This window comes from Schistocerca gregaria, chromosome 4 (assembly GCF_023897955.1).
Source record: "Schistocerca gregaria isolate iqSchGreg1 chromosome 4, iqSchGreg1.2, whole genome shotgun sequence".
Classification (NCBI taxonomy): Eukaryota; Metazoa; Arthropoda; class Insecta; order Orthoptera; family Acrididae; genus Schistocerca; species Schistocerca gregaria.
In genome coordinates this window covers 444308254-444333814 of record NC_064923.1, presented here as the reverse complement: position 1 = coordinate 444333814, position 25561 = coordinate 444308254, and the positions used below count along the sequence as shown (strand labels likewise).

The following is a 25561-nucleotide window of genomic DNA, read 5'->3' as shown; positions in this document are numbered from 1 at the left end:
CTACTCCTTTTATCCAACATAGTTCTGCAACCAATTATATTACTTTACACTATATCAGCTACATTGTCACCAGTTTTCAATACATCCTCCTACTACTAGTTAGTGCTATAAATGCTAACTACCTGCATATGCATCACTTCACCAGTAGAAGTAGCAAATGGTTTCAAAGGTTATTAAATTCTGTTACTATTTTTATCATCACCACATTGTAATGACTACATTCCATCAGTCTCTTAGGAGTATTGAGCAACAATTGAGATCACTTTGAGCATCTGCTCTAAGGCTGTGTGTGTTTTGTGAAAGGTGTCCAGTCACACACATTGGTAATTTTAGTAGTTATTTCTGTCCTATGGGAGGCAATTATTAGTAGTCATGAATATTTTTGACACATCTGACGAACAACTGTTATGTTCAACTTTAAGAAAACTGTAGTTATAGGATGTAAATTGTTAAAGAAAGTATATCTACAGCACTACTGGGTAGTTCTAAATTAAGAAAATGCATCTAGACCCAAATCAAACGCTCAAACTCAATTATTGTTCTGCAAAATTCTATCCATTGCACTAATTTGGGTACCATAGTTCAACTGTATTGAATGTGCACATGTCATACATGTGATTATTTGCTGCTATACTGTCTTCCTTAGACACACAGTTTCTATCAAAAATATGTATAGGATGAAATTATGTTAGACTTTTTTTTTACTGTTAGTACACAAGGAATTGCACTGTGGCATACAAGTGTGAATTTTGCTTCACCCAGAAAATGTTGATCATCTTTATGCAGAAGATTTCAATAAAAATATTACACTATTTGTATACTTACCACTACACGTAACAGGTGGTGAGACTCTCCTGGAGGGAAACATACTTTCTTGATTCTTTTTCACAGGTAATTTCATACTGTCATTTCTTTTTATTTTCCTTTTTGTGATATTGGGTGTATAAATGTTTTCCTTATTTAAAGTGTTGTTTTGCACTGATGGTGCTTTAAGTGAATTTTTCATTTTTCCCGTATTATTCAAATGCTTGGCATCAGAGTGACCAACAATGTCTGTAAACAAAGAATGTAGTGTAAGTATTTTTCAGAAATTTCAAACTATCTGTTAGTATTTTCTAAGTGTTTTATTTCAGATTATTACTACAACAAATTCATGTCTTAACAGTTTTAAATGTGTATAAATAAAATAAAAACAACTATTTCCACAAATAAATATTTTATAACTTGTCAGAGCTACGCAGTAAACAGCACACAGCTGTTATGGTTATGACTAAAACGATATTACAGTAAACTCTCGATTTTATTATTATTTATTATTGTTTTTGCTGCTAAAATTGTTCTTTTATGTGAGAGTGGTCACCACTGAACGTAATTTAATGTTACAACACGATTGTGGTAAACAATGTGCTGCTCAAACATCTCAAGTGCTAGACTGTATTGTAACAGTGGATACTGTATTCATTTGGTTTCTGTTACTGTACGTGTTGTACTGATGATACACCAGAAACTGGAAATAACACACAAACTCAAAGATGACAGTACTGATTATAGGGAAAAGTAGTGAAGAGTCAAAGTGAATGAATAATCAAAATAAACACTCAGACTAAGTCAACAAAGTAAAGTGAATAGCAGTGCCTCTAAGAAACAAAGGGCAATGGTGGAAGTGGTACAGGAGTTACAGACATCTGCTACTTTTAGTGTCATTTTCTAATCTAATTCTATGGGTATCAGAAGACTGATTTCAATTACATTTCATAACCACTGTTTTACTTTTGATGGTTTTCATCTTATCTCTTTTCAAGACACTCAACTATTAATCCATTGCTGCCTCTTTACAGAATTACGTTATTGGCAAACCTGTATTTCTATTGCCTCTCCAACAAATTTTAATTCTGTTTCCAAATTTACCCTTTGTTTCCTTTATAGTTTCCTCAATTTACAGATCGAGTACAGGCCACAACACTGCCTCACAACAGTCTCAATTTCTGCTTTCAGTTCTTACGTGCAGTCTAGCATAGCCCACTCTATGTTATTAGCAGCTTTCTCTCAATCTACAAATACTATGAATTTACATTTGCCTTCCTTCAACTTTTCTTCTAGGATAAGTCATAGGTCAGTATTGACTCCTGTTCTTGCATTTCTCTAAAGCCTAGACCAATCTTACGCGAGATCAGTACCTACCAGGTTTTCCATTCTCCTGTAAATAATTATGTCAACCCCATCTTCTTAAACTATGGTTCAGTATTATTCACACCTATCATTAACTGCCTTCTTTGGAAAAGGAATTATTGCATTATTCTGTAAGTCCAAGAGTGTTTCACCCATTTGATGTAACTTGCAAACCATGTGGAATAATTTTGTAATGGCTTGCTCTCCCAAGGGTCTCCATAATTCAGAGGGACTGATGTCTATACTATGGGAGCCTAGTTTACACTTAGGTCCCCCAGTGCTCTGCCGAATTCTTCTTGTGGTACCTGATCTTCCTCTTCTCGTTATATACTTATCCCCTCTTTCTGTAACATTAACTTCAACTTCGTTTCCCTAATATAGACACGCTACATGTTCCTTCAACCTTTTCCTTCTTTCTTTAGTAACAGCTTTCCATCTGAGCTCTAAATATTTTCCTCTCTCCAAACATCTCTAATTTTCTTTCCCTAGTTATGCAAGTATATAATCCTGTGTATTTGTCCTACAGCCTTTCCTAGCTATCATTTTCTACTTTCTGCCAATTTCATTTTTTAGAGATCTGTATTCCTTTCATTTGTTTCATTTTTATATTTTCTCCTGTCATCAATTAAATTCAATATCACCTTTGTTATGTAGTGATTTCTACAATGACTTGTATGTTTACTTAAGTGATTCTCTTCTGTCTTCCCTACTTCATCTCTCAAAGCTACAATTTGTATTCTATTGTAAAACATTTCTAGAGGCAGATGTGGGCTCTGACCACAATCTATTGGTTGTGAACTGTGGACTAAAATTTAAGAAACTGCAAAAAGGTAGGAATTTAAGGAGATGGGACCTGGATAAACTGAAAAAACCAGAGGCTGCAGAGAGTTTCAGGGAGAGCATTAGGGAATGATAGACAAAAACAACAAAAAGAGACAGAAGAAGATACAGTAGAAGAAGAATGGGTAGCTTAGAGATGAAATAGGGAAGGCAGCAGAGGATCAAGTAGGTGAAAAGACGAGGGCTAGTAGAAATCCATCGGTAACAGAAGATATATTGAACTTAACTGATGAAAGGAGAAAATATAAAAATGCAGTAAACACAGCAGGCGAAAAGGAATACAAACGCCTCAAACATGGGTCAACAGGAAGTGCAAAATGGCTAAGAATGGGCGGCTCGAGAACAAACGTAAGAATGTAGATGCATGTATCACTAGGAGCCAAGATGGATACTGCCTACAGGAAAATTAAAGAGATCTTTGGAGAAAAGAGAACCACCTGTATGAATATCAAGAGCTCAGATGGAAAACCAGTCCTAAACAAAGAAGGGAAAGCAGAAAGCTGGAAGGAGTATATAGAGGGTCTATACAAGCATGATGTCCTTGAGAGCAATATTATGGAAGTAGAAGAGGTCATAGATGAAGATGAAATGGAAGATATGATACTGCTTGAAGAATTTGATAGAGCACTGAAAGATTTACGTCGAAACAAGGCCCCGGGAGTAGACAACATTCCATTATAACTACTGATAATCTTGGGAGAGCCAGCCATCACAAAACTCTTCCATCTGGTTAGCAAGATGTATGAGACAGACTAAATACCCTCTGACTATAATAATTCCAATCCCAATCCCAAAGAAAGCAGGTGCTGACAAGTGTGAAAATTGCTAAACTACCTGTTCAGAAAGTTACAGTTGCAAATTAGTAACACGAATTCTTTACAGACGAATGTGAAAACTGGTAGAAGCTGACCTCGGGGAAGATTAGTTTGGATTCCATAGACATGTTGGAAGACGCGAAGCAATACTGACTGCATGACTTACCTTAGAAGACTGGTTAAGGAAAGGCAAATCTATGTTTCAAGGATTTGTAGATTTAGAGAAAGCTACTGACAATGTTGACTGGAATACTCTCTTTCAAATTGTGAAGGTGGTATGGATAAAATACAGGGAGAGAAACACTATTTACAATTTGTATAGAAACCAGATGGCAGTTATAAGAGTCAAGGGGCAAGAAAGGGAAGCAGTGGTTGAGAAGGGAGTGAGACAGGGTTGTAGCCTATCCCCAATGTTATTCAATCTGTATACTGAGCAAGCAGTGAAGAAAACTGAAGAAAAATTTGGAGTAGGAATTAAAATCCTTGGAGAAGAAATAAATAACTGAGGTTTCCCGATGACATTGCAACTCTGTCAGAGACAGCAAAGGACCTGGAAGAGCAGAACATAAGATGAATATAAAAAAAGCAAAATGAGGATAATGGAATGTAGTCGAATTAAATATGGTGATGCTGAGGGAATTACATTAGGAAATGAGAAAGTAGCAGATGAGTTTTGCTATTTGGGGAGCAAAATAACTGATAATGGTCGAAGTGGAGAGGATATAAAATGTAGACTGGAAATGTCTAGGAAAGCATTTCTAAAAAGAGAAATTTGTTAGCATCAAGTATAGATTTAAGTGCCAGGAAGTCTTTTCTCAAAGTATTTGTATGGATTGTAGCCATGAATGGGAGTGAAACATGGATGAGAAAAAGTTTAGACAAGAAGAGAATAGAAGCTTTCAAAATGTGGTGCTACAGAAGAATGCTGAAGACTAGATGGGTATATCACGTAACTAATGAGAAGGCACTGAATAGAATTGGGGAGAAGAGGAATAAGTGGCACAACTTGTCTAGAAGAAGGGATCGGTTGGTAGGACGCATTCTGAGGCATCAAGGGAGCACCACTTTAGTACTGGAGGGCAGCACGGACAGTAAAAATCGTAGAGGGAGACAAAGAGATGAATACACTAAGCAGATTCAGAACAACGTAGGCTGCAGTAATTATTTGGAAAGGAAGAGGCTTGCACAGGATGGAGTAGCATCGAGAGCTGCATCAAACCAGTCTTTGGACTGAAGACGATGCCAACGACAACACGAAACCTTCCTGTCTCCTGCATGCATACAAGCATCTTGCACAATCCTTAAATCAAGTGTTAGCAATAATTAACTTGCGCTCTGTGCAGAATTCTACCAGCTGGCTTCCTCTTTCGTTCCTTTGTCTCACTCAGTCCATGTTCTCCGACTTCTTTTCCTCTTCTTCTTCTTTCTACTGCCAAGTCACAGTCCCCAATCACAATTAAATTTTCTTCTGCTTTATTTATCTTATTTCTTTCATCTCATCATGCATTCTTCCAGTCTCTTCATACGCAGAGCTAGGTGGCGGCTGTGGGTGTTGGTTTTGTCAGTAACTTGGCTACAGTAACGCATTTGCTGTGGTATTCATAGTAGCTTACCCACATTCTTATCTTCTTATTCATTATCAACCTAGTGCTGCATCACACCTATTTGACTGTGTGTTAATAACCATGTACTGTCCTGGCCAGATGTATTTTTCTGCCTGTTGCTACACTTCACTACATTAATTCCCATTACATCTAATTCAACCGGCCCATTTCTCTTTTTAAATTCTCTAACCTACCTACCAAATTGAAGGATCTAACATTTCAAACCCAAATCCAAATAATGCAATTTTTGTTTTTACTTATGACCACATCCCCCTTAGTGGTTCCCACTTTGTGATCCATATAAGGAACTCTTTCTTTAGAATATTTTACCCCAAGAGGATGCCATCATAACTTAATATTGAACATAGAGAAGGAGCTGAATTTTCTCATGAAAAATAATGGCAGTAGTTTTCAGCCATTCACAATACTAGCCCCATAAGGTTAGGCTACAAGGCCAGAGCAGTCAATCACCCAAACTATTGACCCTGCAACTGACAAAGGCTGCTGCCACTCTTCAGGCACCATATGTAGGTCTCTCCACAGATACCGCTCCATTGTGGTTGCACTATCCTTATTGCTGAGGCGTGCAGGCCTCCCAACTCAACAAGGCCCATGGTTCATTGGGGGCAATTTAGTGCAAAACTGAACTTGAACTAGGTGATTTGCAAACTAGTAGAAAACTTACAATCTCCCGTAAAAAGCAAAGAAAAATGATTATATGGGGTTTTGGGAACATGTAGGGATACATATCAGCCACCATCATTGTCACTTATTACTACAATAGTCGCCAATCTTGTCACTATTTTGACATTTCCTTGCCAAAAACAAAAATGATACACTATTGCTGACAGCTGCCATCAACAAGGATGTTTGTACCTGTCAGTTTCACAACAGCTAATTAATCTTTTTGTAATACCTAATGACACAAACTGTCTGCAAAGTAAATTCTCACATTCAATCATCTCAAATTACTCACTAATGCCATTTTGTTTGACCTAATTTCCATTTGAATCAGCACAGGTATATGGATCTGCAACCTGTCCTCCCTAACAACCATCTATGCTTTTAGGTCATTACTAATACTGACTATGACAGTATCAATAATGAACATTAATACTATGGTGTAACAAACTACACCGATACAATGATTTGTAACCCTACTCCTACCTAGCCAACAAATGATGCTCGAGATCACTGAAGCCATGTAATGGTTTAGTAGTTAAGAATGGAAAGCTAGCTGTGAATTCTTGTTATCTGTGTTGTATAGAAAGCTTGAACAGATGGGCGCCATGTCTTCTAGTTAGGACAGCAACTGCAGTATTACCACAAGTTTCAGTATATGCATGGGGTTTGTGTAACCTTTGTGAGTTGGCATCCTTGTTTGGAGTAGTGCAGTGCACCATGGAGAAAATGCACATACACTGTGACAGTGCTGAGTGATAACATGGCAGAACAGAAGAGGTAGAGAGAAATGTCAAAATGTCATTAACTGGAAGAACTATCTCACACTGTAGGTATGAGCAATGTTTTAATACAATAAGTGATCGTGCAATGGGGTGCAATACAAGCATTTATTAAAAGAACAACATTGTACACCTTAAAAAAATTTAGAAGAATGGTGAAGTTCACCACATTCTAGCATAGGCACAATTGCAGCAGTACCAAGGCCCAGCAAAGCTGCTCTGGCACAGTTTGAGAAGAAAGTTTAAATTACGAAAACATCAAATCTGAATCTAAACACCAACATAATGGGAATGCTGCAATACCAAAACTACCCATTGAGTTATGGCAATCCCTCTTCCACTTCTATTAGATAAAGATACTTCAGTTACTAACCTTTTATTATTTAACAGAAAATAACTTACCTTTTTGTAATGTATCTGTGGTGTTTCGATTAGAGAGAATATTTCTTTTCCCTGGAGTTGCAGGTGACAGAACCTTCTTGTGTTGTAGGAAAGTTTTGTTAATAACATCTTTACACTTTCCTGTAGTTCTTTTTATTACAAAAGATGAATCCGGAGATAATTTCTGTACAGATGGTTTTCTCGTAGTGTCAACATCCCTAAGCAGGCGGAAGGTAGAGTCTAAAGTTGAAATATGACTTGTAGGTTGCACTTTCCTAACACATTTAACACCAACTGGTCTCACGAAACAAAATTCTTTTTCTTCTTTCTTAGATGTCAAAGGGCCAGCACAGGTGGCTGGATTACTAGATGTAACCTGACTTCGTGTCTCACATGAGAATGTATTGTTAAGATCTGACTCAGGGACACGTTGCAATATGTGGCCCTCAGGTTGTTGTCCTTTAGAGTCATGTGGTGAAGGGAATGCAGCATCACCAGTTATTGAATCACCACAGTCAATCTTAATTTCTATTTTGTGTGAAAACGTTGCATTAAGATCTGGCTCTGAGGCAACCTGTAAGATACGGCTCTCGGCATGCGCTTCCTCAGAATCACATTTAAAAACTGGTGTCAACAAATTCATCTTCCTTTCTTGTGTCTGGTGTGCTTCATCCCGAGTTTTACAAAGTGCTGAATTCGTTATTTTAGTAGTTCTCATCTCACATGAGAATGTATTGTTAAGATCTGATTCAGAGAGACATTGCAATATGCGGCTCTCAGGTTGTTGTCCTTCAGAGTCATGTGGTGAAGTGAATGCAGCATCACCAGTTACTGAATCACCACAGTCAATCTTAGTTTCTATTTTGTGTGAAAACGTTGCATTAAGATCTGGCTCTGAGGGAACCTGTAAGATGTGGCTCTTGGCATGCATTTCCTCAGGATCACATTTAAAAACTGGTGTCAAATTCCTCTCCCTTTCTTGTGTCTGATGCTCTTCATCCTGAGTTTTACTGACTGCTGAATTAGTTACGTTAGTAGTCCTTGTCTTGCATGAGAATGTATTATTAAGATCTTTTTCTGAGAGAACCTTGGGACTATGGCACTCTGATTCAGTTTCTAGTAATGCAGAGCATATCTTTTCAGCTTCACATTTCAAAACTGCCTCTTCTGCCTCGTAAGAATGTGTTCCAGTTTCCTCTGTGTCATCACAGCATAGAATTCTCCTTGTGTCTTTGGAAAATTTTGTTCTTACTGTAATTCCCATCTCATCTGTGTAGTACAGAGAGCATTCTGGTGAGCCATTTTTAAGTGAAAAAATTTCGTCATTAAAAGGAGAAGTTGTGGTACAGCCTTCTTCCATTGGCCTTTCTGAACTTACTTCATTACAATTTAATGACAAATTAAATCTTCTTGACTGTTGTTCTGAGTCTTCAGAAATTAAACCAGATGAATCCTTCCTGTTCACATCCCGGAGTAAACTTCTTTCACTGACTACAGGTGCGTTAACACAAGCAATTCCTTCTTGTAAAGCTGCAGAAAGCCTCATAATTTCCTTTAAATCCATTAGGTGATCATTTTGTGAATCTTCCCATGTTATACCCTTAATTCCTACCATCATGCGGACAGCTTGCTGCAACACACAAATCATTTTATTAATTCAGAGATAAAACATAAGTTGAATCACAGAAAGACACAACAAAAGGACTGCGTAACAAGTAAGGTTTTGGCTGTCTGCCTCCTGAATTATACAAAACACACACACACACACACACACACACACACACACACACAGTCTGGCCTTGGCAGGTGTGTTGTGTGCGAGTTCCATTTGTGTGAATGCATGTGTGTATATGTGGTCTAATTCAGAGGAAGGCTGAAACCTTACTTGTTTAGAAGTCCTTTATTTGTGCCTGTCTGCAATTCACCTTTCCACTACATGAAGGGTAGCAATCTTTTTTTATACACTGTAGCTAAACTTAACTTAGCAGAGTAAAACAGAATGCCTGTATTACATTGGAATTTAAAGTATACTGTAACTGATGGCATTAAAGAAGTAGTGTGGGCACATGCAAATGAAATTCTCACCAACGAGTTAAATATGCTAGCTTCAAATTAAAACCCATAAGAGTAAGTTAGATACTGTAACACTTAGTTAAAAGTAAATGTAAATCAAACAATTATTAACTTTTATTTCATTGTCCAAATTAAATACTTTTAGTACACAGAACTGACTACACTCATTTTACTTTTTGTGTTTCTTGTAATTTAACACAGTAAAGGTTTTTTTTTAGACGCAATGCGTTATTCTTTTCTAGAAAAAAAAATAAATGGGAGAAAGATTTTTTGGACAGTTAACATTGGGCATGGTATTGTCATGCTCATGACTTAACATAACCGTTAAAATTGGAGAATTTAAAAAGAGAAATGGGCAGGGTGAATTAGATGTAGTTTTCAAAAGCTTAAGAGTTTTCACTGCATTTAATATTATTTTGAAGCAAAATTCTTAATTTCTTTCACGCATTTAGGGATAAGCAGAAAGGTTATATTTCCTAAGAGATGCCTATATAAGCAATTTTAACTACGCTTGTCTGTGCGTATTTATGTTTATTTTGCAAGAAAATGTTTTTGCTTACTTATTTTATCATTAGGGTTCCATGGCTCAATCTGTAAAATCTGAACTCAGAGGATTGCTTAGTTGTCTGCTTGTCTGTCTAACCCTTTTTCTAAGAACAGGTAGGCATATCGAATTCAAATTTATGTCACATATTAAGGCCCATGGTCCCTTGAAGGTGTAAAAATTTTAAGCTTCAAAGTCACTTAAGGATATGGACATTTATGTCATATTTTGATACTTGCAAACTCTTTTATTGAAACCACTACATTCACTATACGTAGAAAGCATAATACACTAACACTACTAAGCACACATATAAAACTTAAGTTTTAGTTAAATTTTAGTTAATAAATAAAAAAATATTTTATTAAAGTTTCTCTCTCTGCACACATATACACTAAACTGCCCTACTTGTTTCTTTTTGCATGTACAGGCTAACCTGAGGACCTACAGTAGAGAAAATCGAACAATGGAAAGCTGGGGATAGACTAAAGACATTTTTATGGAAAGGACAGACTGCTGTTCGCCATACAGTGCTAAGCAAGCAAAATTTTGGCCAAATGACCTTATTTTGAAGGAAGGAAGGAAAGACACACACACACACACACACACACACACACACACACACACACGGAAGGAGAGAAGTAAAACGACTGTGGATGTGTTGGTAGAATGAAGGCTGTGTCATGCTAGAGTAGGAACAGGAAAGGGTATAAGTAGTTTAAGGACAGCGACTAAGATTGAGCCCCAGGGGGCGGCGGGGGGGGGGATTACGGGAATGTAGGATATATTGCAGGGAGAGTTCCCACCAGCGCAATTCAGAAAGCCTGATGTTGGTAGGAAGAATCATCCAGATGACACAGGATGTGAAGCAGTCAATGAAATGAAAAATGTTTTGTTGGGTCATGTGCTCAGCAACTGGAAGGCCCAGCTGTTTCTTGGCTACAGTTTGTCATTGGCCACTCACGTCGACACATAGCTTGTCAGTTGTCATGCCCACATAGAATACAGCACGCACACTGGTTGCAGCTTAGCTTTCAGATCACAGATGCCTTTGATGGCATACGCGATGCGTGTGACTGGATTGGAGTATGCAGTGGTAATGGGTGTATGGGGCAGGTCTTGCATCATCGCTCGTTTCCCTTCAATAGACCTAGGTGCAAGTGGTTCACAGTAGGGACAGAGTAGGGATGGAAGATGATAATGTATTGGTTTGGTGGGCAGTGGAATACTACTGTGGAAGAGGTTAGAATGATGGTGGGTAGGAGATTCCTCATTTCACGGCATGGCAAGAGGCAGTCAAAATCCTGGTGGAGGATGTTACTCATTTGCTCCAGTTGTGGGTGGTACTGAGCCACAAAGGAAATTCTACTTTGTGGCAGGATGTTCAGTCTTTAAAAGGTGTTAATGATTGTAGAAATAAGGCAAGAGAGATCAGAAATTACCCTCCCAACCGTATACAGAAATAATCTGTGAAGGCCTCCGAGACCCTTCGTATGTTTCAAGAGGGACTGCTCTTCACTAAAGGTGTGACAGCTGCAGGTGGCTAGTGTGTATGATGTGGAATGTGCGGCAACTGTTGAAGTGGATGTATTGTTGGTAACTGGTAGTTCTGATGTGAACAGAGGTACTGATGTAGACATTTTAAAGTGGAGGTCAACATCAAAGAAGGCGGCTTGTTGGGTTGAGGATGACCAGGTGAAGTGAATAGGGGAGAATGTGTTGAGGTCTTGGAGGATTGTGGATATGGTGTCCTCACTCTTAATCCAGATCACAAAGATATCATCCATGAATCTGAACCAGGTGAAGTATTTGGGATTCTGGGTGATTAGGAAGAATTCCTCTAGATGCTCATGGGGTTACTACTGTTCAGTTTTACCTTTCCCAACCCCCAACAGATTCCAAACCTACAACTTCCTCCTGATCACCATGACCAATTATATCCTCACCAGTAATTACTTCACCTTTGAAGGAATCACCTACAAACCAATCCATGGCATGGCAATGGGCACCCACATGGCACATAGAGGAAGTTCAAAGTAAGACAGCACGCTTTGTATTATTACAAAATAGGATAGGAAGCATCACTGAAATGATACAGGATTTGGGGTGGACATAGAACAAAGGCTTTTTCTCTGTGGCAGAAATGTCTCATGAAACTTCAAACACCAATTTTCTCCTCTGAAAGGGAAAATATTTTGTTGATGTCAACCTACATAAGGAAAAATGATCATCATCATAAAATAAGGGAAATTGGAGATCACATGGAAAGATAGAGGTGTTAATTTTTTTCTGCATGTTGTACAAGATTGGAATAATAGAGAATTATTGTGAAGGTGATTCGATGAACCCTCTGCCAGGCATTTTAATGTGATTTGCAGAGTATCCATGTAGATGCAGATGGCCCAATCTTATGTCAACCTATTCACAGGCCATCTAGAGGAATCCTTCCTACACACCCAGGTTCCCAAACCCCTCACCTGGTTCAGATTCACTGATGGTATCTTCAAATCCTGGATCGAGTCCTCCAGGACCTCAACACATTCTCCCCCATTCACTTCATCTGGTCCTCCTGAACCTGACAAGCCACCTTCTTCATTGATGACCTCTAACTCAAAGATGGCTAGATCAGTATCCCCATCCATATCAAACCTACCAATTACCAGAAACACCTCCACTTCGACAGCTGCCACTCTTTCAATACCATACAGCCTAGCCACTTGTGGCCATCGCATCTGTAGTGACGAGCTGTCCCTCTCGAAACATATAAAGGGTCTCACTGAGGCCTTCACAGATTGAAATCACTGACCCAACTTCGTACAGAAAGACTTCTCATGCCTTATTTCTACAGTCACTAACACCTCTGAAAGACTGAACATCCAGCCACAAAGGAGAATTTCCTTTGTGACTCAGTACCACCCACAACTGGAGCAAATGAATCACATCTGCCACCAGGGTTTCGACTACCTCTCATGCCCTAAAATGAAGAGAGTCCTTCTCACCCCTCCCCCAGTGGTATTCCATCACCCACCAAATCTACACAATATCCTCATCCATCCCTACTCTACCCCTGCTCCGAACTCCTTGCCTCGTAGCCCGTAAACCTTCAATAGACCTGTATGCAAGACCTGTCTCATACAACCACCACCACCACCACCACCACCACCACCACCACCACCACATACTCTACTCCTGTCACAAGCATCAGCTATGCCAGTAAAGGCAGCGCTACCTCAAAGCAGTTGTGGTCTACAAGCTAAGCTGCAACCAGTGTGCTGTATTTTATGAGAGCATGACAACCAACAAGCTGTGTGTCAGTGTGAATAGATTGTAGCCAAGAAACAGCTGGACCACCCAGATGCTCAGAACATGACCCAACACAACATTCTTCACTTCAATGACTGCTTCACAGCCTGTGACATCTGGATCCTTCCTACAGACATAAGTCTTTCTGAATTGCGCAGGTGGGAATTCTCCCTGCAATATATCCTTCCTACACTTTTGTACCCCCCCCCCCCCCCCCCTCAATCTTCATTAGTCACTGTTCTTCATCCAGTGACACCCCTTCCCTTTCTCACTTCAGCAGGACACAGCCATCATTAAACCGAAGGACCCACAGTCTTCACTCCTCTCCTTTTCTGCCCCCCTCCATCTAACCTGCCATCCGCACGTGCCTGTAATATCCGCTCCCTACATCTCTGTATGCTCCCACAAGCAGCAATTCACCACCTCCCACCCCTACCCCACTATCTAATTCTTACCATACCTGCCCCAGCATGGCATCGTTGACTGTGGCAGTCGCTTCCTGTATTCTCTCCCAGAGCTCTGCTACATCAAGTGGTAGAGGGGGTGCATACACCAGACCTTAAATGTGTCCTCACAGAAAAATGTCACACTGAGTGAGATCTGGTGATTGGGGAGGCCATTAGGCCATTTCATGAAACAGCTGTTCCCTTTTGCAGCACGGCCGATCCGTTGATGTCGCAGCTCCGTGTCCAGGTACCCACGAACTTCACGACTGCAGGACTTTCCACACTGTCATTGGAGCCATTTTGAGTTCATGGGATGCATGACGCACTGATTTCTTTGTACTTCTTATGAATATGTCTCGTATGCGCTCCACATTCACTTCGTTCCCACTTTGACATCTGCTTCTCTTTGACGGGCACAAGCAACCTGTCTTAACGAATTTGTGTCAATGGCAAATGGCCTTCCTTATTGGTGGCTTCTTACGGTACTTGCCTCTAAACATACATTGAACATCTGTAGCACACTTGCTTTTGTCAAATTCCAACACACAGTAAGCTCACTATGCCGATAGTCAGCGCTAGTCACAAACAGGTGCAAATTACCAAACTATGCTGTGACAGTATACATGAAAAAGAACTTTATGTTTGGTTCTTAAATAACTGAAAGTGTTTCCGGACTTTATGTAAACCCTGTATCTTCAATACAATGAAGCACGAAAACACACATATCTACTGATGAAATGCCCGATGCATCAGGGCAGTGCTTGTGTAATGCTGCACCTGGTCCAATGAAATCAGAGAGCAGATAATTTCTTCTGTATATATAAATACTGTGTTGAGTAAATCACTCCACTCTCACCAAATTTTCCAGTAACTTGTTAGCTTTCCTGTGACCAGAAGGGGTACGGTATGACAGTTATTTCTCAGTGATTCTGCTCCATGTATCATTAAAGCAGGAACTGGATTAAAAGGCCTTTACTCTAAATTAGTTCTCCACATCTACCTTGTTCATGGGTTACATTGTGTTGTTAAAACTGTCAGAACTCAGTATAACAACATGGATCATCTTGTTTCTAGTGTGAAGAAAGTTTTTGTCAAGTCTCCAATTATAATTCACAAATTTTGTGAACTCTGACTGTGGAGATAAAGCCAAATTTGAACAGTTTTAACTACGTGGGGAATGTGGTTACAGGATACATCATAGTATGACGAACATTTAAGTGCAGTGAAAAATGTTTTTACTACCCTAAATGCAGAAGAGGCAGTCAGTATTGCCACAGTCCACAAACGTTTTACTAAAATAGTAATACAAGGATAGGTACAGTACATCCATAATAATGTTCTCCAAAATACCTGATATTTTACAGCAGCTGGAAGCTTTAACTAATTCCCCGGAACATTCATCTTCTCTGATAGACAAAATTTTATTGACATTGTCGTCAGAAACTCGTGGGATTGAAAAACTTGTGTTTGGGAAGCTGTGTCAAATTTTTAAATATCTTTCTGATGACCAAGCAAATAATGAAGAAGAATTCACCAAAGAAGAGCTCTCGCACTTTCCACATGCACCCGAGATGACATGCGACATCTAAAGAACGTGTTCACTGCACAAGCTATTCTTCACTGAGATGCAACAGTTTTGTTTTTACACATTAAAATCTCTGGAGGATTTCTTTGTGTACTGCAACAGCTTTCAATAAGGTGAGAGGGCTATGAAACTTTCTTAACTGCGTGTATTCACTTTTGCTTATTTTGAAGCTTTTTTTGCCATTGTTCTGCTGATTTGCTTGCTTACTTTACTTTTTTATTGTGAATAGAATTCCAGGCTTTAATTATGATAACTCAAGACCTAATTTAATGGAAATATTCTTTTACAGTTTAGTGGTTTATGGATTTTCATCATACACATCACCCCCCTCCACGTGCACACACACATCATTTTCTACAGACAGTGGTAATTATTATTCTACCTGATAGCTTTCTTTCATTGCATTGGTTTCTTTCCCAAAACCTTTAAGCATGAGGTAGTAGTCTTTCATCATGCAGCAGATAGTCTTAAACATTATATAATGCCCTTCCATTTCATTCTGCTGCAGAGTGATCAACTTCTTCAGATGTCGTGACTTTATCTCTGCATTCTCTCTCTCAATCTGAAAAAAAGGAGTGATTAGGAAACACAGCCAAGCACTTCGTTATTTAGTAATTATAGCTTTCCAACATGGTTAAGTGCTCATCTACCTGCTTTGTAAGTATAACGTCTTCCTAACATTCTTACCAAGGAAAATTAATGGTTGGAGTTAATAAGGTGAAGAGACTAATGCTACAAAAACATCAACCGATTCACTGTGTTTTATTATTTTTATATGAATGAAGGAAGAACGGGCAGAAGGAAAAATTTGAGGCAACAAGTATCACCAACTATACAACAGATTGGACTAGAAAAATCTGCACTAGATGTAAGAATTAACAAAATGAAAAGTGCATATTGTCTGACCAAAAATACTTACAAGAAATGTATATCTAGAAAAATTAAACTAAAACACTACACCACAGTGGTATGACCAGAATGTTTATATGGATCTGAATGCCTAACAATGAACTGTAAGATAGACAAATTAAAGATACTGGAAGGAAAGATTTAAGAAAAATGTCGTCGTCTTTTTCTTCTTCTTCAGTCCTGAGAATGGTTTCACGCAGCTCCCCATGCTACCCTATCCTGTGCAAGCTTCCTCATATCAGAGTACCTACTGCAACCTACATCCTTCTGAATCTTCTTAGCATATTCATCTCTTTGTCTTCCTCTACGATTTTTGCCCTCCATGCTGCCCTCCAATGCTAAATTTGTGATCCCTTGATGCCTCAGAACATGTCCTACTAATCGGTCCCTTCTTTTTGTCAAGTTGTGTCACAAACTGCTCTTCTCCCCAATTCTATTCAATACCTCCTCTTTAGTTATGTGATCTACCCATCTAATCTTCAGCATTCTTCTGTAGCACCACATTTCAAAAGCTTCTATTCTCTTCTTGTCTAAACTATTTATTGTCCACGTTTCACTTCCATACATGGCTATCCTCCATACAAATACTTTCAAAAACAGCTTCCTGACATTCAACTCTATACTCGATGTTAACAAATTTCTCTTCTTCAGAAATGCTTTCCTTGCCATTGCCAGTCTACATTTTATATCCTCTCTACTTTGACCATCATCCGTTACTTTGCTCCCCAAATAGCAAAACTCCTTTACTACTTTACGTGTCTCATTTCCTTATCTAATTCCCTCAGCATCACCCGATTTAATTCACCTACATTCCATTATCCTTGTTTTGCTTTTGTTGATGTTCATCTTATATCCTCCTTTCAAGACACTGCCCATTCTGTTGAACTGCTCTTCCAAGCCCTTTGCTGTCTGTGACAGAATTACAATGTCATTGGCAAACCTCATTTTTTTTTATCTTCTCCATGGATTTCAATACGTACTCCAAATTTTTCTCCTGTTTCCTTTACTGCTTGCTCAATATACAGATAGAACAACATCAGGTAGAGGCTACAACCCTGTCTCACTCCCTTCCCAACCACTGCTTCCTTTTCATGGCCCTCAACACACTGCCATCTGGTTTCTGTACATATGGTAAATAGCCTTTTGCTCCCTGTATTTTACCCCTGCCACATTTAGAATTTGAAAGAGTATTCCAATCAACATTGTCAAAAGCTTTCTCTAAGTCTACAAATGCTAGAAACGTAGGTTTGCCTTTCCTTAATCTTTCTTCTAAGGTAAGTCATAAGGTCAGTATTGCCTCACGTGTTCCAATATTTCTACGGAATCCAAACTGATCTTCCCCAAGGTCGGCTTCTACCAGTTTTTCCATTCACCTGTAAAGAATTCACGTTAGTATTTTGCAGCTATGACTTATTGAACTGATAGTTCGGTAATTTTCACATCTGTCAACACCTGCTTTCTTTGGGATTGGAATTATTATATTCTTCTTGAAGTCTGAGGGAATTTCACCTGTCTCATACATCTTGCTCACTAGATGGTAAAGTTTTGTCATGACCGGCTCTCCCAAGGCCATCAGTAGTTCTAATGGAATGCTGTCTACTCCCGGAGCTTTGTTGCGACTCAGGTCTTTCAGTGCTCTGTCAAACTCTTCACGCAGTATCGTATCTCCCATTTCATCTTCATCTAAATCCTCTTCTATTTCCATAATATTGTCCTCGAGTACGTTGCCCTTGTATAGACCCTCTATGTACTCCTTCCACCTTTCTGCTTTCCCTTCTTTGTTTAGAACTGGGTTTCCATCTGAGCTCTTTATGTTCATACAAGTGGTTCTCTTTTCTGCAAAGGTCTCTTTAATTTTCCTGTAGGCTGTACCTACCTTACCCCCAGTGAGATAAGCCTCTACATCCTTACATTTGTCCTCTAGCCATCCCTGCTTAGCCATTTTGCACTTTCTGTCTATCTCATTTTTGAGACATTTTTATTCCTTTTTGCTTGCTTCATTTAATGCATTTTTATATTTTCTCCTTTCCTCAAATTCAGTATTTCTTTTGTTACCCAATGATTCCTACTAGCTTTCATCTTTTTACCTACCTGATCCTCTGCTGTCTTCACAACTTCATCCCTCAGAGCTACCCAGTCTTCTTCTACTGTACTACTTTCTCCCATTCCTGTCAATTGTTCCCTTATGCTCTCCCTGAAACTCGGTGTATCCTCTGGTTCTTTCAGTTTATCCAGGTCCCATCTCCTTAAATTCCTTTAGAAAAATAATGGGTACAATAAAAACTGCAGATGGTTGCAAAATAAGAAGCAATGAGAAGATCTACAAAAATATGGAGAAAGTATCTGAAGTAATGGCTAAACGAATATTAAGCTTTTTCGGACACCTCTACCGAACAAATGGAAATAGACTAACAAAACAAATACTCCTATATTTCTGGAAGAAGAAATCTACAATGGCATGGATTACAGAAGTAAGGAAAGATCTAGAGAGAAACAACTTCAAAGAACCAGAAATAGCAGAAAGAAACAACTTTGAAAATAGTAAATTTGGAAGCCTTTCAAAGCAGAAGAAATAAATTGGAAACAACATGGACAGATGAAAGGAAGAGACTTCATGGGGAGAAAAATGAGGGAATACTGGAAAAATAGGAAACAACAACATTAAAGGAAGAAGATGAACTGAAGTTGTCAACATGATCCCAGTTGGTCAATGCAATTGTAAAAAAAAAAAAAAATCAACACGTCTGATCTATGTGCTTTTTTATAAGTGGGGGGGAGGACACTTCCTAGGATTTTACTACTGCACTGTCATCATATATCTATGTTGTTACAGTGGAAAGTTTCTGTGATCAATAAACTAGTTTAGTTTTAAAGAATATATAATAGAGTCATTCCATGTCAAACCAACACACTTTAAATAAAAATTTTACCTCACCCTCTTAGATTTTGTTGAAAGTTGGTATACTGCTGAAACTAAGAAAAATACCTAATTTCAATTTTTTACCTCAAGCCATTCCTGAAATATGGTCATGTAAACTTTTTGAAAACTGACCATAAATGTGTGAACGGACTTTTTTTAAAAAAAAATTGCCCTAGGATCTGAGCTAGATAACTGGGAAAGGTGTCATTTTGCAGCATTTTTGATGCTCTCTCCAGTGATAGACAAAAACATAGCTTCTAATTAATAACCTTTTCTAAATGGTAATTAATATTTTGATTTAATTTTTTTACAAAAAGAACATAATTAAACATTTTCAAAATATTTCCATAACTACTTCATACTGTTGTAAATCACATGGCAAAATATAAATGTGGGATGATGATGGGTTCATCGTTAAAAAAAATTATTCCAGACTCTTGTTTTTCACCAACGGCCCTAGTTCGACCAAACTGACCTTTAAGATAGTACGTCAGTGTTTTGCAACCCATCATCAGTTGATTGCAACATGGGAAACTGAATACTGCAAAGGAGAATCTGTAATACGTAAAATTTTAAAAAGACTCTTTTCATGAAAACGTAATTGAAGAAGTTGAGTTCCAACAGTGGATGTCAGTTGACCAATGTAATCTGGAAATTGTTCAGAAAACTTCCGAAGAATTCATAGATTTATTTTGTAGTAAGATGTCGACTTTGATTCGGCATGAATTCATTGCCAAGCAACAACGAACATTCCTTAACTCCACAAGAGAAAACCTTATGGAATCTGAATTTGTTGTCATATGTGATTTTTCAGAAAATTATAGTATAGTTCTAGAAGATGAAGCTCAGAGTTTCCACTGGACAAGACAACAGATTACCATTCATCCTTTTGTTATGTATTACAAACAGGAAAACAAAATTTAGCATATGAGCTATTTCATTGTTTCTGATTGCCTGGAGCACAATACAACTGCGGTTTACATCTTTCTAAAGATTCCAAGAAAGATATACTATTATTCTGACAGTTCTGCCACTCAGTACAAAAATAAGAAAAACTTCCTGAACCTTTGCCTTCATGAGGAATACTTCAACATAAAAGCTGAGTGGCCCTTTTCAGCCACGTCATGTGGGAAAGGGCCTTGTGATGGTGTAGGGGGTTCAGTAAATAGACTGGCAGCTCGTGCGAGTTTGCAAAGGCCATACCAAAATCAGATCCAACCACACAAGATCTATTTGAGTGGCAGTAGATAATATCACAAATGTTGATTTTGCATATTCCACTCAAGCAATTTCACACTTTCATTCCCAACACTACATCAAAATTAATAGTCAAATACTTCTCAGGTGATATGCAGAGTTGGGAGAGGGAAGTAACTACATCACCAGACAAACTGAAGTTACAAGGTGTAGGGGGTACACCACTGTGTATGGCAGAAACTGGTGACTTGGGTACATTTCAGAAAAAAAAGAACTTGATGAAGTGAAAATAACTTTTCTTCATCCATGTGGACCAGCTAAGTCATTCTTTTATCCTGCACATGCAGATGTCCTGTGGGTGTCAGTTGTGGATGTTCTCACAAAAGTGAATCCATTTACTCTGAAAGGGAGAACATACATTCTTATTGAAAGTGACGTAAACCAAACCCACTCAGCTTTATTAAAATGTAATCAGTGAAGTTCCAAGACAATTTATTGGGAAACTGCTTTCAACTCAAAACTTAATTTTTGTCTCAGGTTAGTGTTAATGTATATTTTACAGGAAGTTGTTCCAAAATTATTGTTAGTACCTATTGTGTTAAATTCAGCTATGTACAGATACCTGTTACTCAAAAACAACCATTACGTATTTAATTTGTTTAATAGTTCCATTCCAAACATCATGGACCACAGCTGTTATGTAAATACTTTTACTTATTTATATTTTATTTCAGTTTGTAGTTAAATGCTCAATTTCTTGTTTTTGTTATATCGGTTAATGTACTGTTAGTGAAGTTTTATGAAATTAAAGTAAGCAATCAATTTAATTATAAAATATGCTAATTGGTTTTGGTTTAATAAGGTCAGGTTTTGATATTTCTAATACTTTTTTACTTGCCTTTCAGTATATTTTAAAGAAATTCCTGTTTGTTAAAGGCCAATTTGTTTTTCACCAACAGCCGTAATTTGACCAAAGAGTCTGGAATAATTTTTTTAAACAATGAACCCATCATCATCCCACATTTATATTTTGCCATGTGATTTACAACAGTATGAAGTAGTTATGGAAATATTTTAAAAATGTTCAATTATGTTCTTTTTGTAAAAAAAAGAAAATCAAAATATTAGTTACCATTTTGAAAAAGGTTATTAATTAGAAGCTATGTTTTTGTCTATCACTGGAAAGAGCATCAAAAATGCTGCAAAATGACACCTTTCCCAGTTCTCTAGCTCAATTAGGGCAGCTCCTAGGACAATTTTGAAAAAGTCCGTTCACACATTTTTGGCTAGTTTTTGAACAGTTTACATAGCCATATTTTAGGAATGGTTTGAGATAAAAAAAATTGAAAATTCGTATTTTTCTTAGTCTCAGTGCCCACTATAAGTACACCAACTTTCAGCAAAATCGGAGAGGGCGAGGTAAAATAGATGTTGATTTGACATGGAATGACTCAACGGTGCTACATGTCCAAAAATAAATTTGTTAGATGGCTAGTAGAAAACAGCAGTTTCCCTACCATTAAGTCATTTACTAGTATTTCCTCCTTTAAAAATTCAGAAAAACCAGCTTCCTCTATTAACTTCATTGTTGAATCAATTTCTCCTCTGTGTTTTTTTTCCTGATTTTGAACAGTTTGGAGAACGGACGCATAACTTTCTTCTCTTGCTCTGTACTGCTTCTGCGACATTTCAATCCGGTCCACAATCTGCAATTAAATATGACATTTAGTAATGTATAATAGTAAGTGAAGAGTAGATGTCCTTATGGCAATTTTAATTGTAATACACTATATGGCATGTTTACAGCAACAGAACAATAAATCCCAATTTTTTTGTTGAATTATTTTCACAATATACAGCTTTGTTTAGGTACAAATGTTGGGGCACACAGTGAACTGGATTACCAAGAATTAAAGATAACATTCTTGAATTTCAATTTTGCAAATGTTCTACATGCTATAAATTCATAATTAACTACTGAAATCAAACAAGAATGGAGATTAAAATAGTATTACGGCACCCTCAGGTGATCTTACACTTGTGATTTTACACAGAATGAGTGCACAGATCTAATATAATTGTTTCCAGAAGAATTTTGTATCCTTTACTGTGTTGGCATTTCAATGATTTAAGACGAAATTTGCACAAGATTCTGTCTTAAAACAATCCAGGAATACTTGATAATGTTCAAGGAATACTGTGGAGCAGAACAGAATGAGCATTGGAGCTAATCCACACTTTTCAGACACCAACCTTGAACACAGAAAATTGCATGACAGGAACATCCATCCAGGAAGACAGGATTCATATGAACAGTTATTTGTATAAAATGATGAAATTTTATGACTCAATGCAAGACTGTCAAATGTTTCTTTGATAATAACTACAAATTTAGTGGAGCACCATTTAATCATGGCCTACATCATCATAAAAACTGCACCACTACTAACAGGCATCCAATGTCTAAGCTTCTTTGGATGCCCATTACACATAAATTTAAGGTAAAGTGCACTTCAACTTATTACACCCTTAAAATTACTGCTGGAAAATTTTGCTACTTGCATTCTGTTGCCATATTCCTTGAAATGATAATAGATAAAGGGAGTGTGAGTTGACCACAGATTTTTATGGTATGCACAGATCTGACTTCTTGTATAATTACACTTTTAAATATGCTCATCAAATTTTGATACTGTAGGCAACTGCTGACCATAAAAAAATTGAAAAGTGAAAATGCAAGTAGTACATCATTTATGGTCTATTTTAAGTGAAATTTATCCAGTAGCCATTGCCCTCACATCAAATATGTTTGTGAAAATTTAGCGTAAGAAATTACATAATGAAAGTGTGTTAATAACACTTCCAGATTGTTTTGATTCAAACTACTGTTAGGAGGCAATTTAGAAATTTGTGTCATTTTCAAAAGCCGGCATTGAGACAATGTGACACAAGTTCGCAACCTTAGTAACATTTTTATTTATGAATAAGTTTTATTCAGTTTGGTGTCACTGAAGAGCTGAAGGGATTAGATACAATATATTTATTAAAAAAATAAAATGGTGGAATTATGCTTACAAATATTTACAAATCATAGTGCAAGTCATTTCTAAATACTTATGGATATTTTACAATTTCTTTCCCACCAAAATTACAAGTTTCATCACCTTAATTTTTGTAATTCTAGCACCTGTAGAAGACAGCGAGGCATGATGTTGAAATATCATGCAAGAACGACGCGAATATCCAGCTGGATTCCCGAATACCCAAGATGTCACCTTAATTCTTGTTTAACATAATGCCTACTATCATACTCTTCAACAGAAGAATGTTAAAGAGTGTTTTTTTCTTTCTAGGCATATCTCATACTTTTTTAAAAATAAAGCTCTAACAATTGTTGCTTCAAATGGCTAAACAACAATACATGGAACAACGATGAACTTGACAGGTCTTTAATTTTTTTTTTTACTCTGGGCATGCTACACGGATATGTCTATTACTCCATATTTTAATTTTATTATTTCCCTAACCTAAAGGTTAGACCTCACATAAAGCTGTCATTAACTTTTTCTTGTTTCCCTTACAAAATCTTCATAATCTACATTTGCCTGATTTGAATGCGAGAAAAAAGATTTTACAGTCCTTTTCTGCAACACACACACACACACACACACACACACACACACACACACACACACACACACACACACACACACACACTATCCTCCCCATGAACCGTGGACCTTGCCATTGGTGAGTAGGCTTGCGTGCCTCAAGATACAGATAGCCGTACCGTAGGTGCAACCACAACGGAGGGGTATCTGTTGAGAGGCCAGACAAACGAGTGGTTCCTGAAGAGGGGCAGCAGTTGCAGGGGCAACAGTCTGGATGATTGATCTGGCCCTGTAACACTAACCAAAATGGTCTTGCTGTTCTGGTACTGCGAACGGCTGAAAGCAAGGGGAAACTACAGCCATAATTTTTCCTGAGGGCATGCAGCTTTACTGTATGATCAAATGATGATTGCGTCCTCTTGGGTAAAATATTCCAGAGGTAAAATAGTCCCCCATTCAGATCTTCAGGTGGGGACTACTCAAGAGGATGTCGTTATCAGGAGAAAGAAAACTGGTGTTCTACGGATCGGAGTGTGGAATGTCAGATCCCTAAATTGGGCAGGTAGGTTAGAAAATTTAAAAAGGGAAATGGATAGGTTAAAGCTAGGTATAGTGGGAATTAGTGAAGTTCGGTGGCAGGAGGAACAAGACTTCTGGTCAGGTGAATACAGGGTTATAAACACAAAATCAAATAGGGGTAATGCAAGAGTAGGTTTAATAATGAATAGGAAAATAGGAATGCAGGTAAGCTACTGCAAACAGCATAGTGATTTAGGAACCAGGTTTTAAACTGTAAGATATTTCCAGGGGCAGATGTGGACTCTGACCACAATCTATTGGTTATGACCTGTAGATTAAAACTGAAGAAACGGCAAAATGGTGGGAATTTAAGGAGATGGGACCTGGATAAACTGAAAGAACCAGAGGTTGTACAGAGTTTCAGAGAGAGCATAAAGGAACAATTGAGAGGACTTGGGGGAAGAAATACAGTAGAAGAAGAATGGGTAGCTTTGAGGGATGAAATAGTAAGGCAGCAGAGGACCAAATAGGTAAAAAGACGAGGGCTGCTAGAAATCCTTGGGTAACAGAAGAAATATTGAATTTAATTGATGAAAGGAGAAAATATAAAAATGCAGTAAATGAAGCAGGCAAAAAGGAATACAAAGGTCTCAAAAATGAGATCGACAGGAAGTGCAAAATGGCTAAGCAGGGATGGCTAGAGGACAAGTGTAAGGATGTAGAGGCTTATCTCACTAGGGTTAAGACAGATACTGCTTACAGGAAAATTTAAGACACCTTTGGAGAAAGGAGAACCACTTGCACGAATATCGAGAGCTTTGATGGAAACCGAGTTCTAAGCAAAGATGGGAAAGCAGAAAGGTGGAAGAAGTATATAGAGGGTCTATACAAGGGCGACACACTTGAGGACAATATTATAGAAATGGAAGAGGATGTAGATGAAGACGAAATGGGAGATAAGATACTGCGTGAAGAGTTTGACAGAGCACTGAAAGACCTGAGTCGAAACAAGGCCCCCGGAGTAGACAACATTCCATTGGAACTACTGACGGCCTTCGGAGAGCCATTCCTGACGAAACTCTACCATCTGGTGAGCAAGATGTATGTGCAGGCGAAATACCCTCAGACTTCAAGAAGAATATAATAATTCCAATCCCAAAGAAATCAGGTGTTGACAAATGT

The 25561-nt window shown here is 38.0% G+C and overlaps 1 protein-coding gene across 1 annotated transcript in view; it reads right to left on the bottom strand.

The window, feature by feature from the left end:
• The window catches only part of LOC126266746 (uncharacterized), a 145046-nt gene that overhangs the window by 19510 nt on the left and 99975 nt on the right, over positions 1-25561 (bottom strand). The window contains exons 9-12 of the mRNA XM_049971248.1: positions 21767-21955; positions 15606-15785; positions 7294-8902; positions 826-1053 (exon numbers count right to left, since the gene is read on the bottom strand). Coding sequence (XP_049827205.1) covers positions 826-1053; positions 7294-8902; positions 15606-15785; positions 21767-21955 — 2206 coding nt within the window. The remainder of the gene's footprint in view (positions 1-825; positions 1054-7293; positions 8903-15605; positions 15786-21766; positions 21956-25561) is intronic.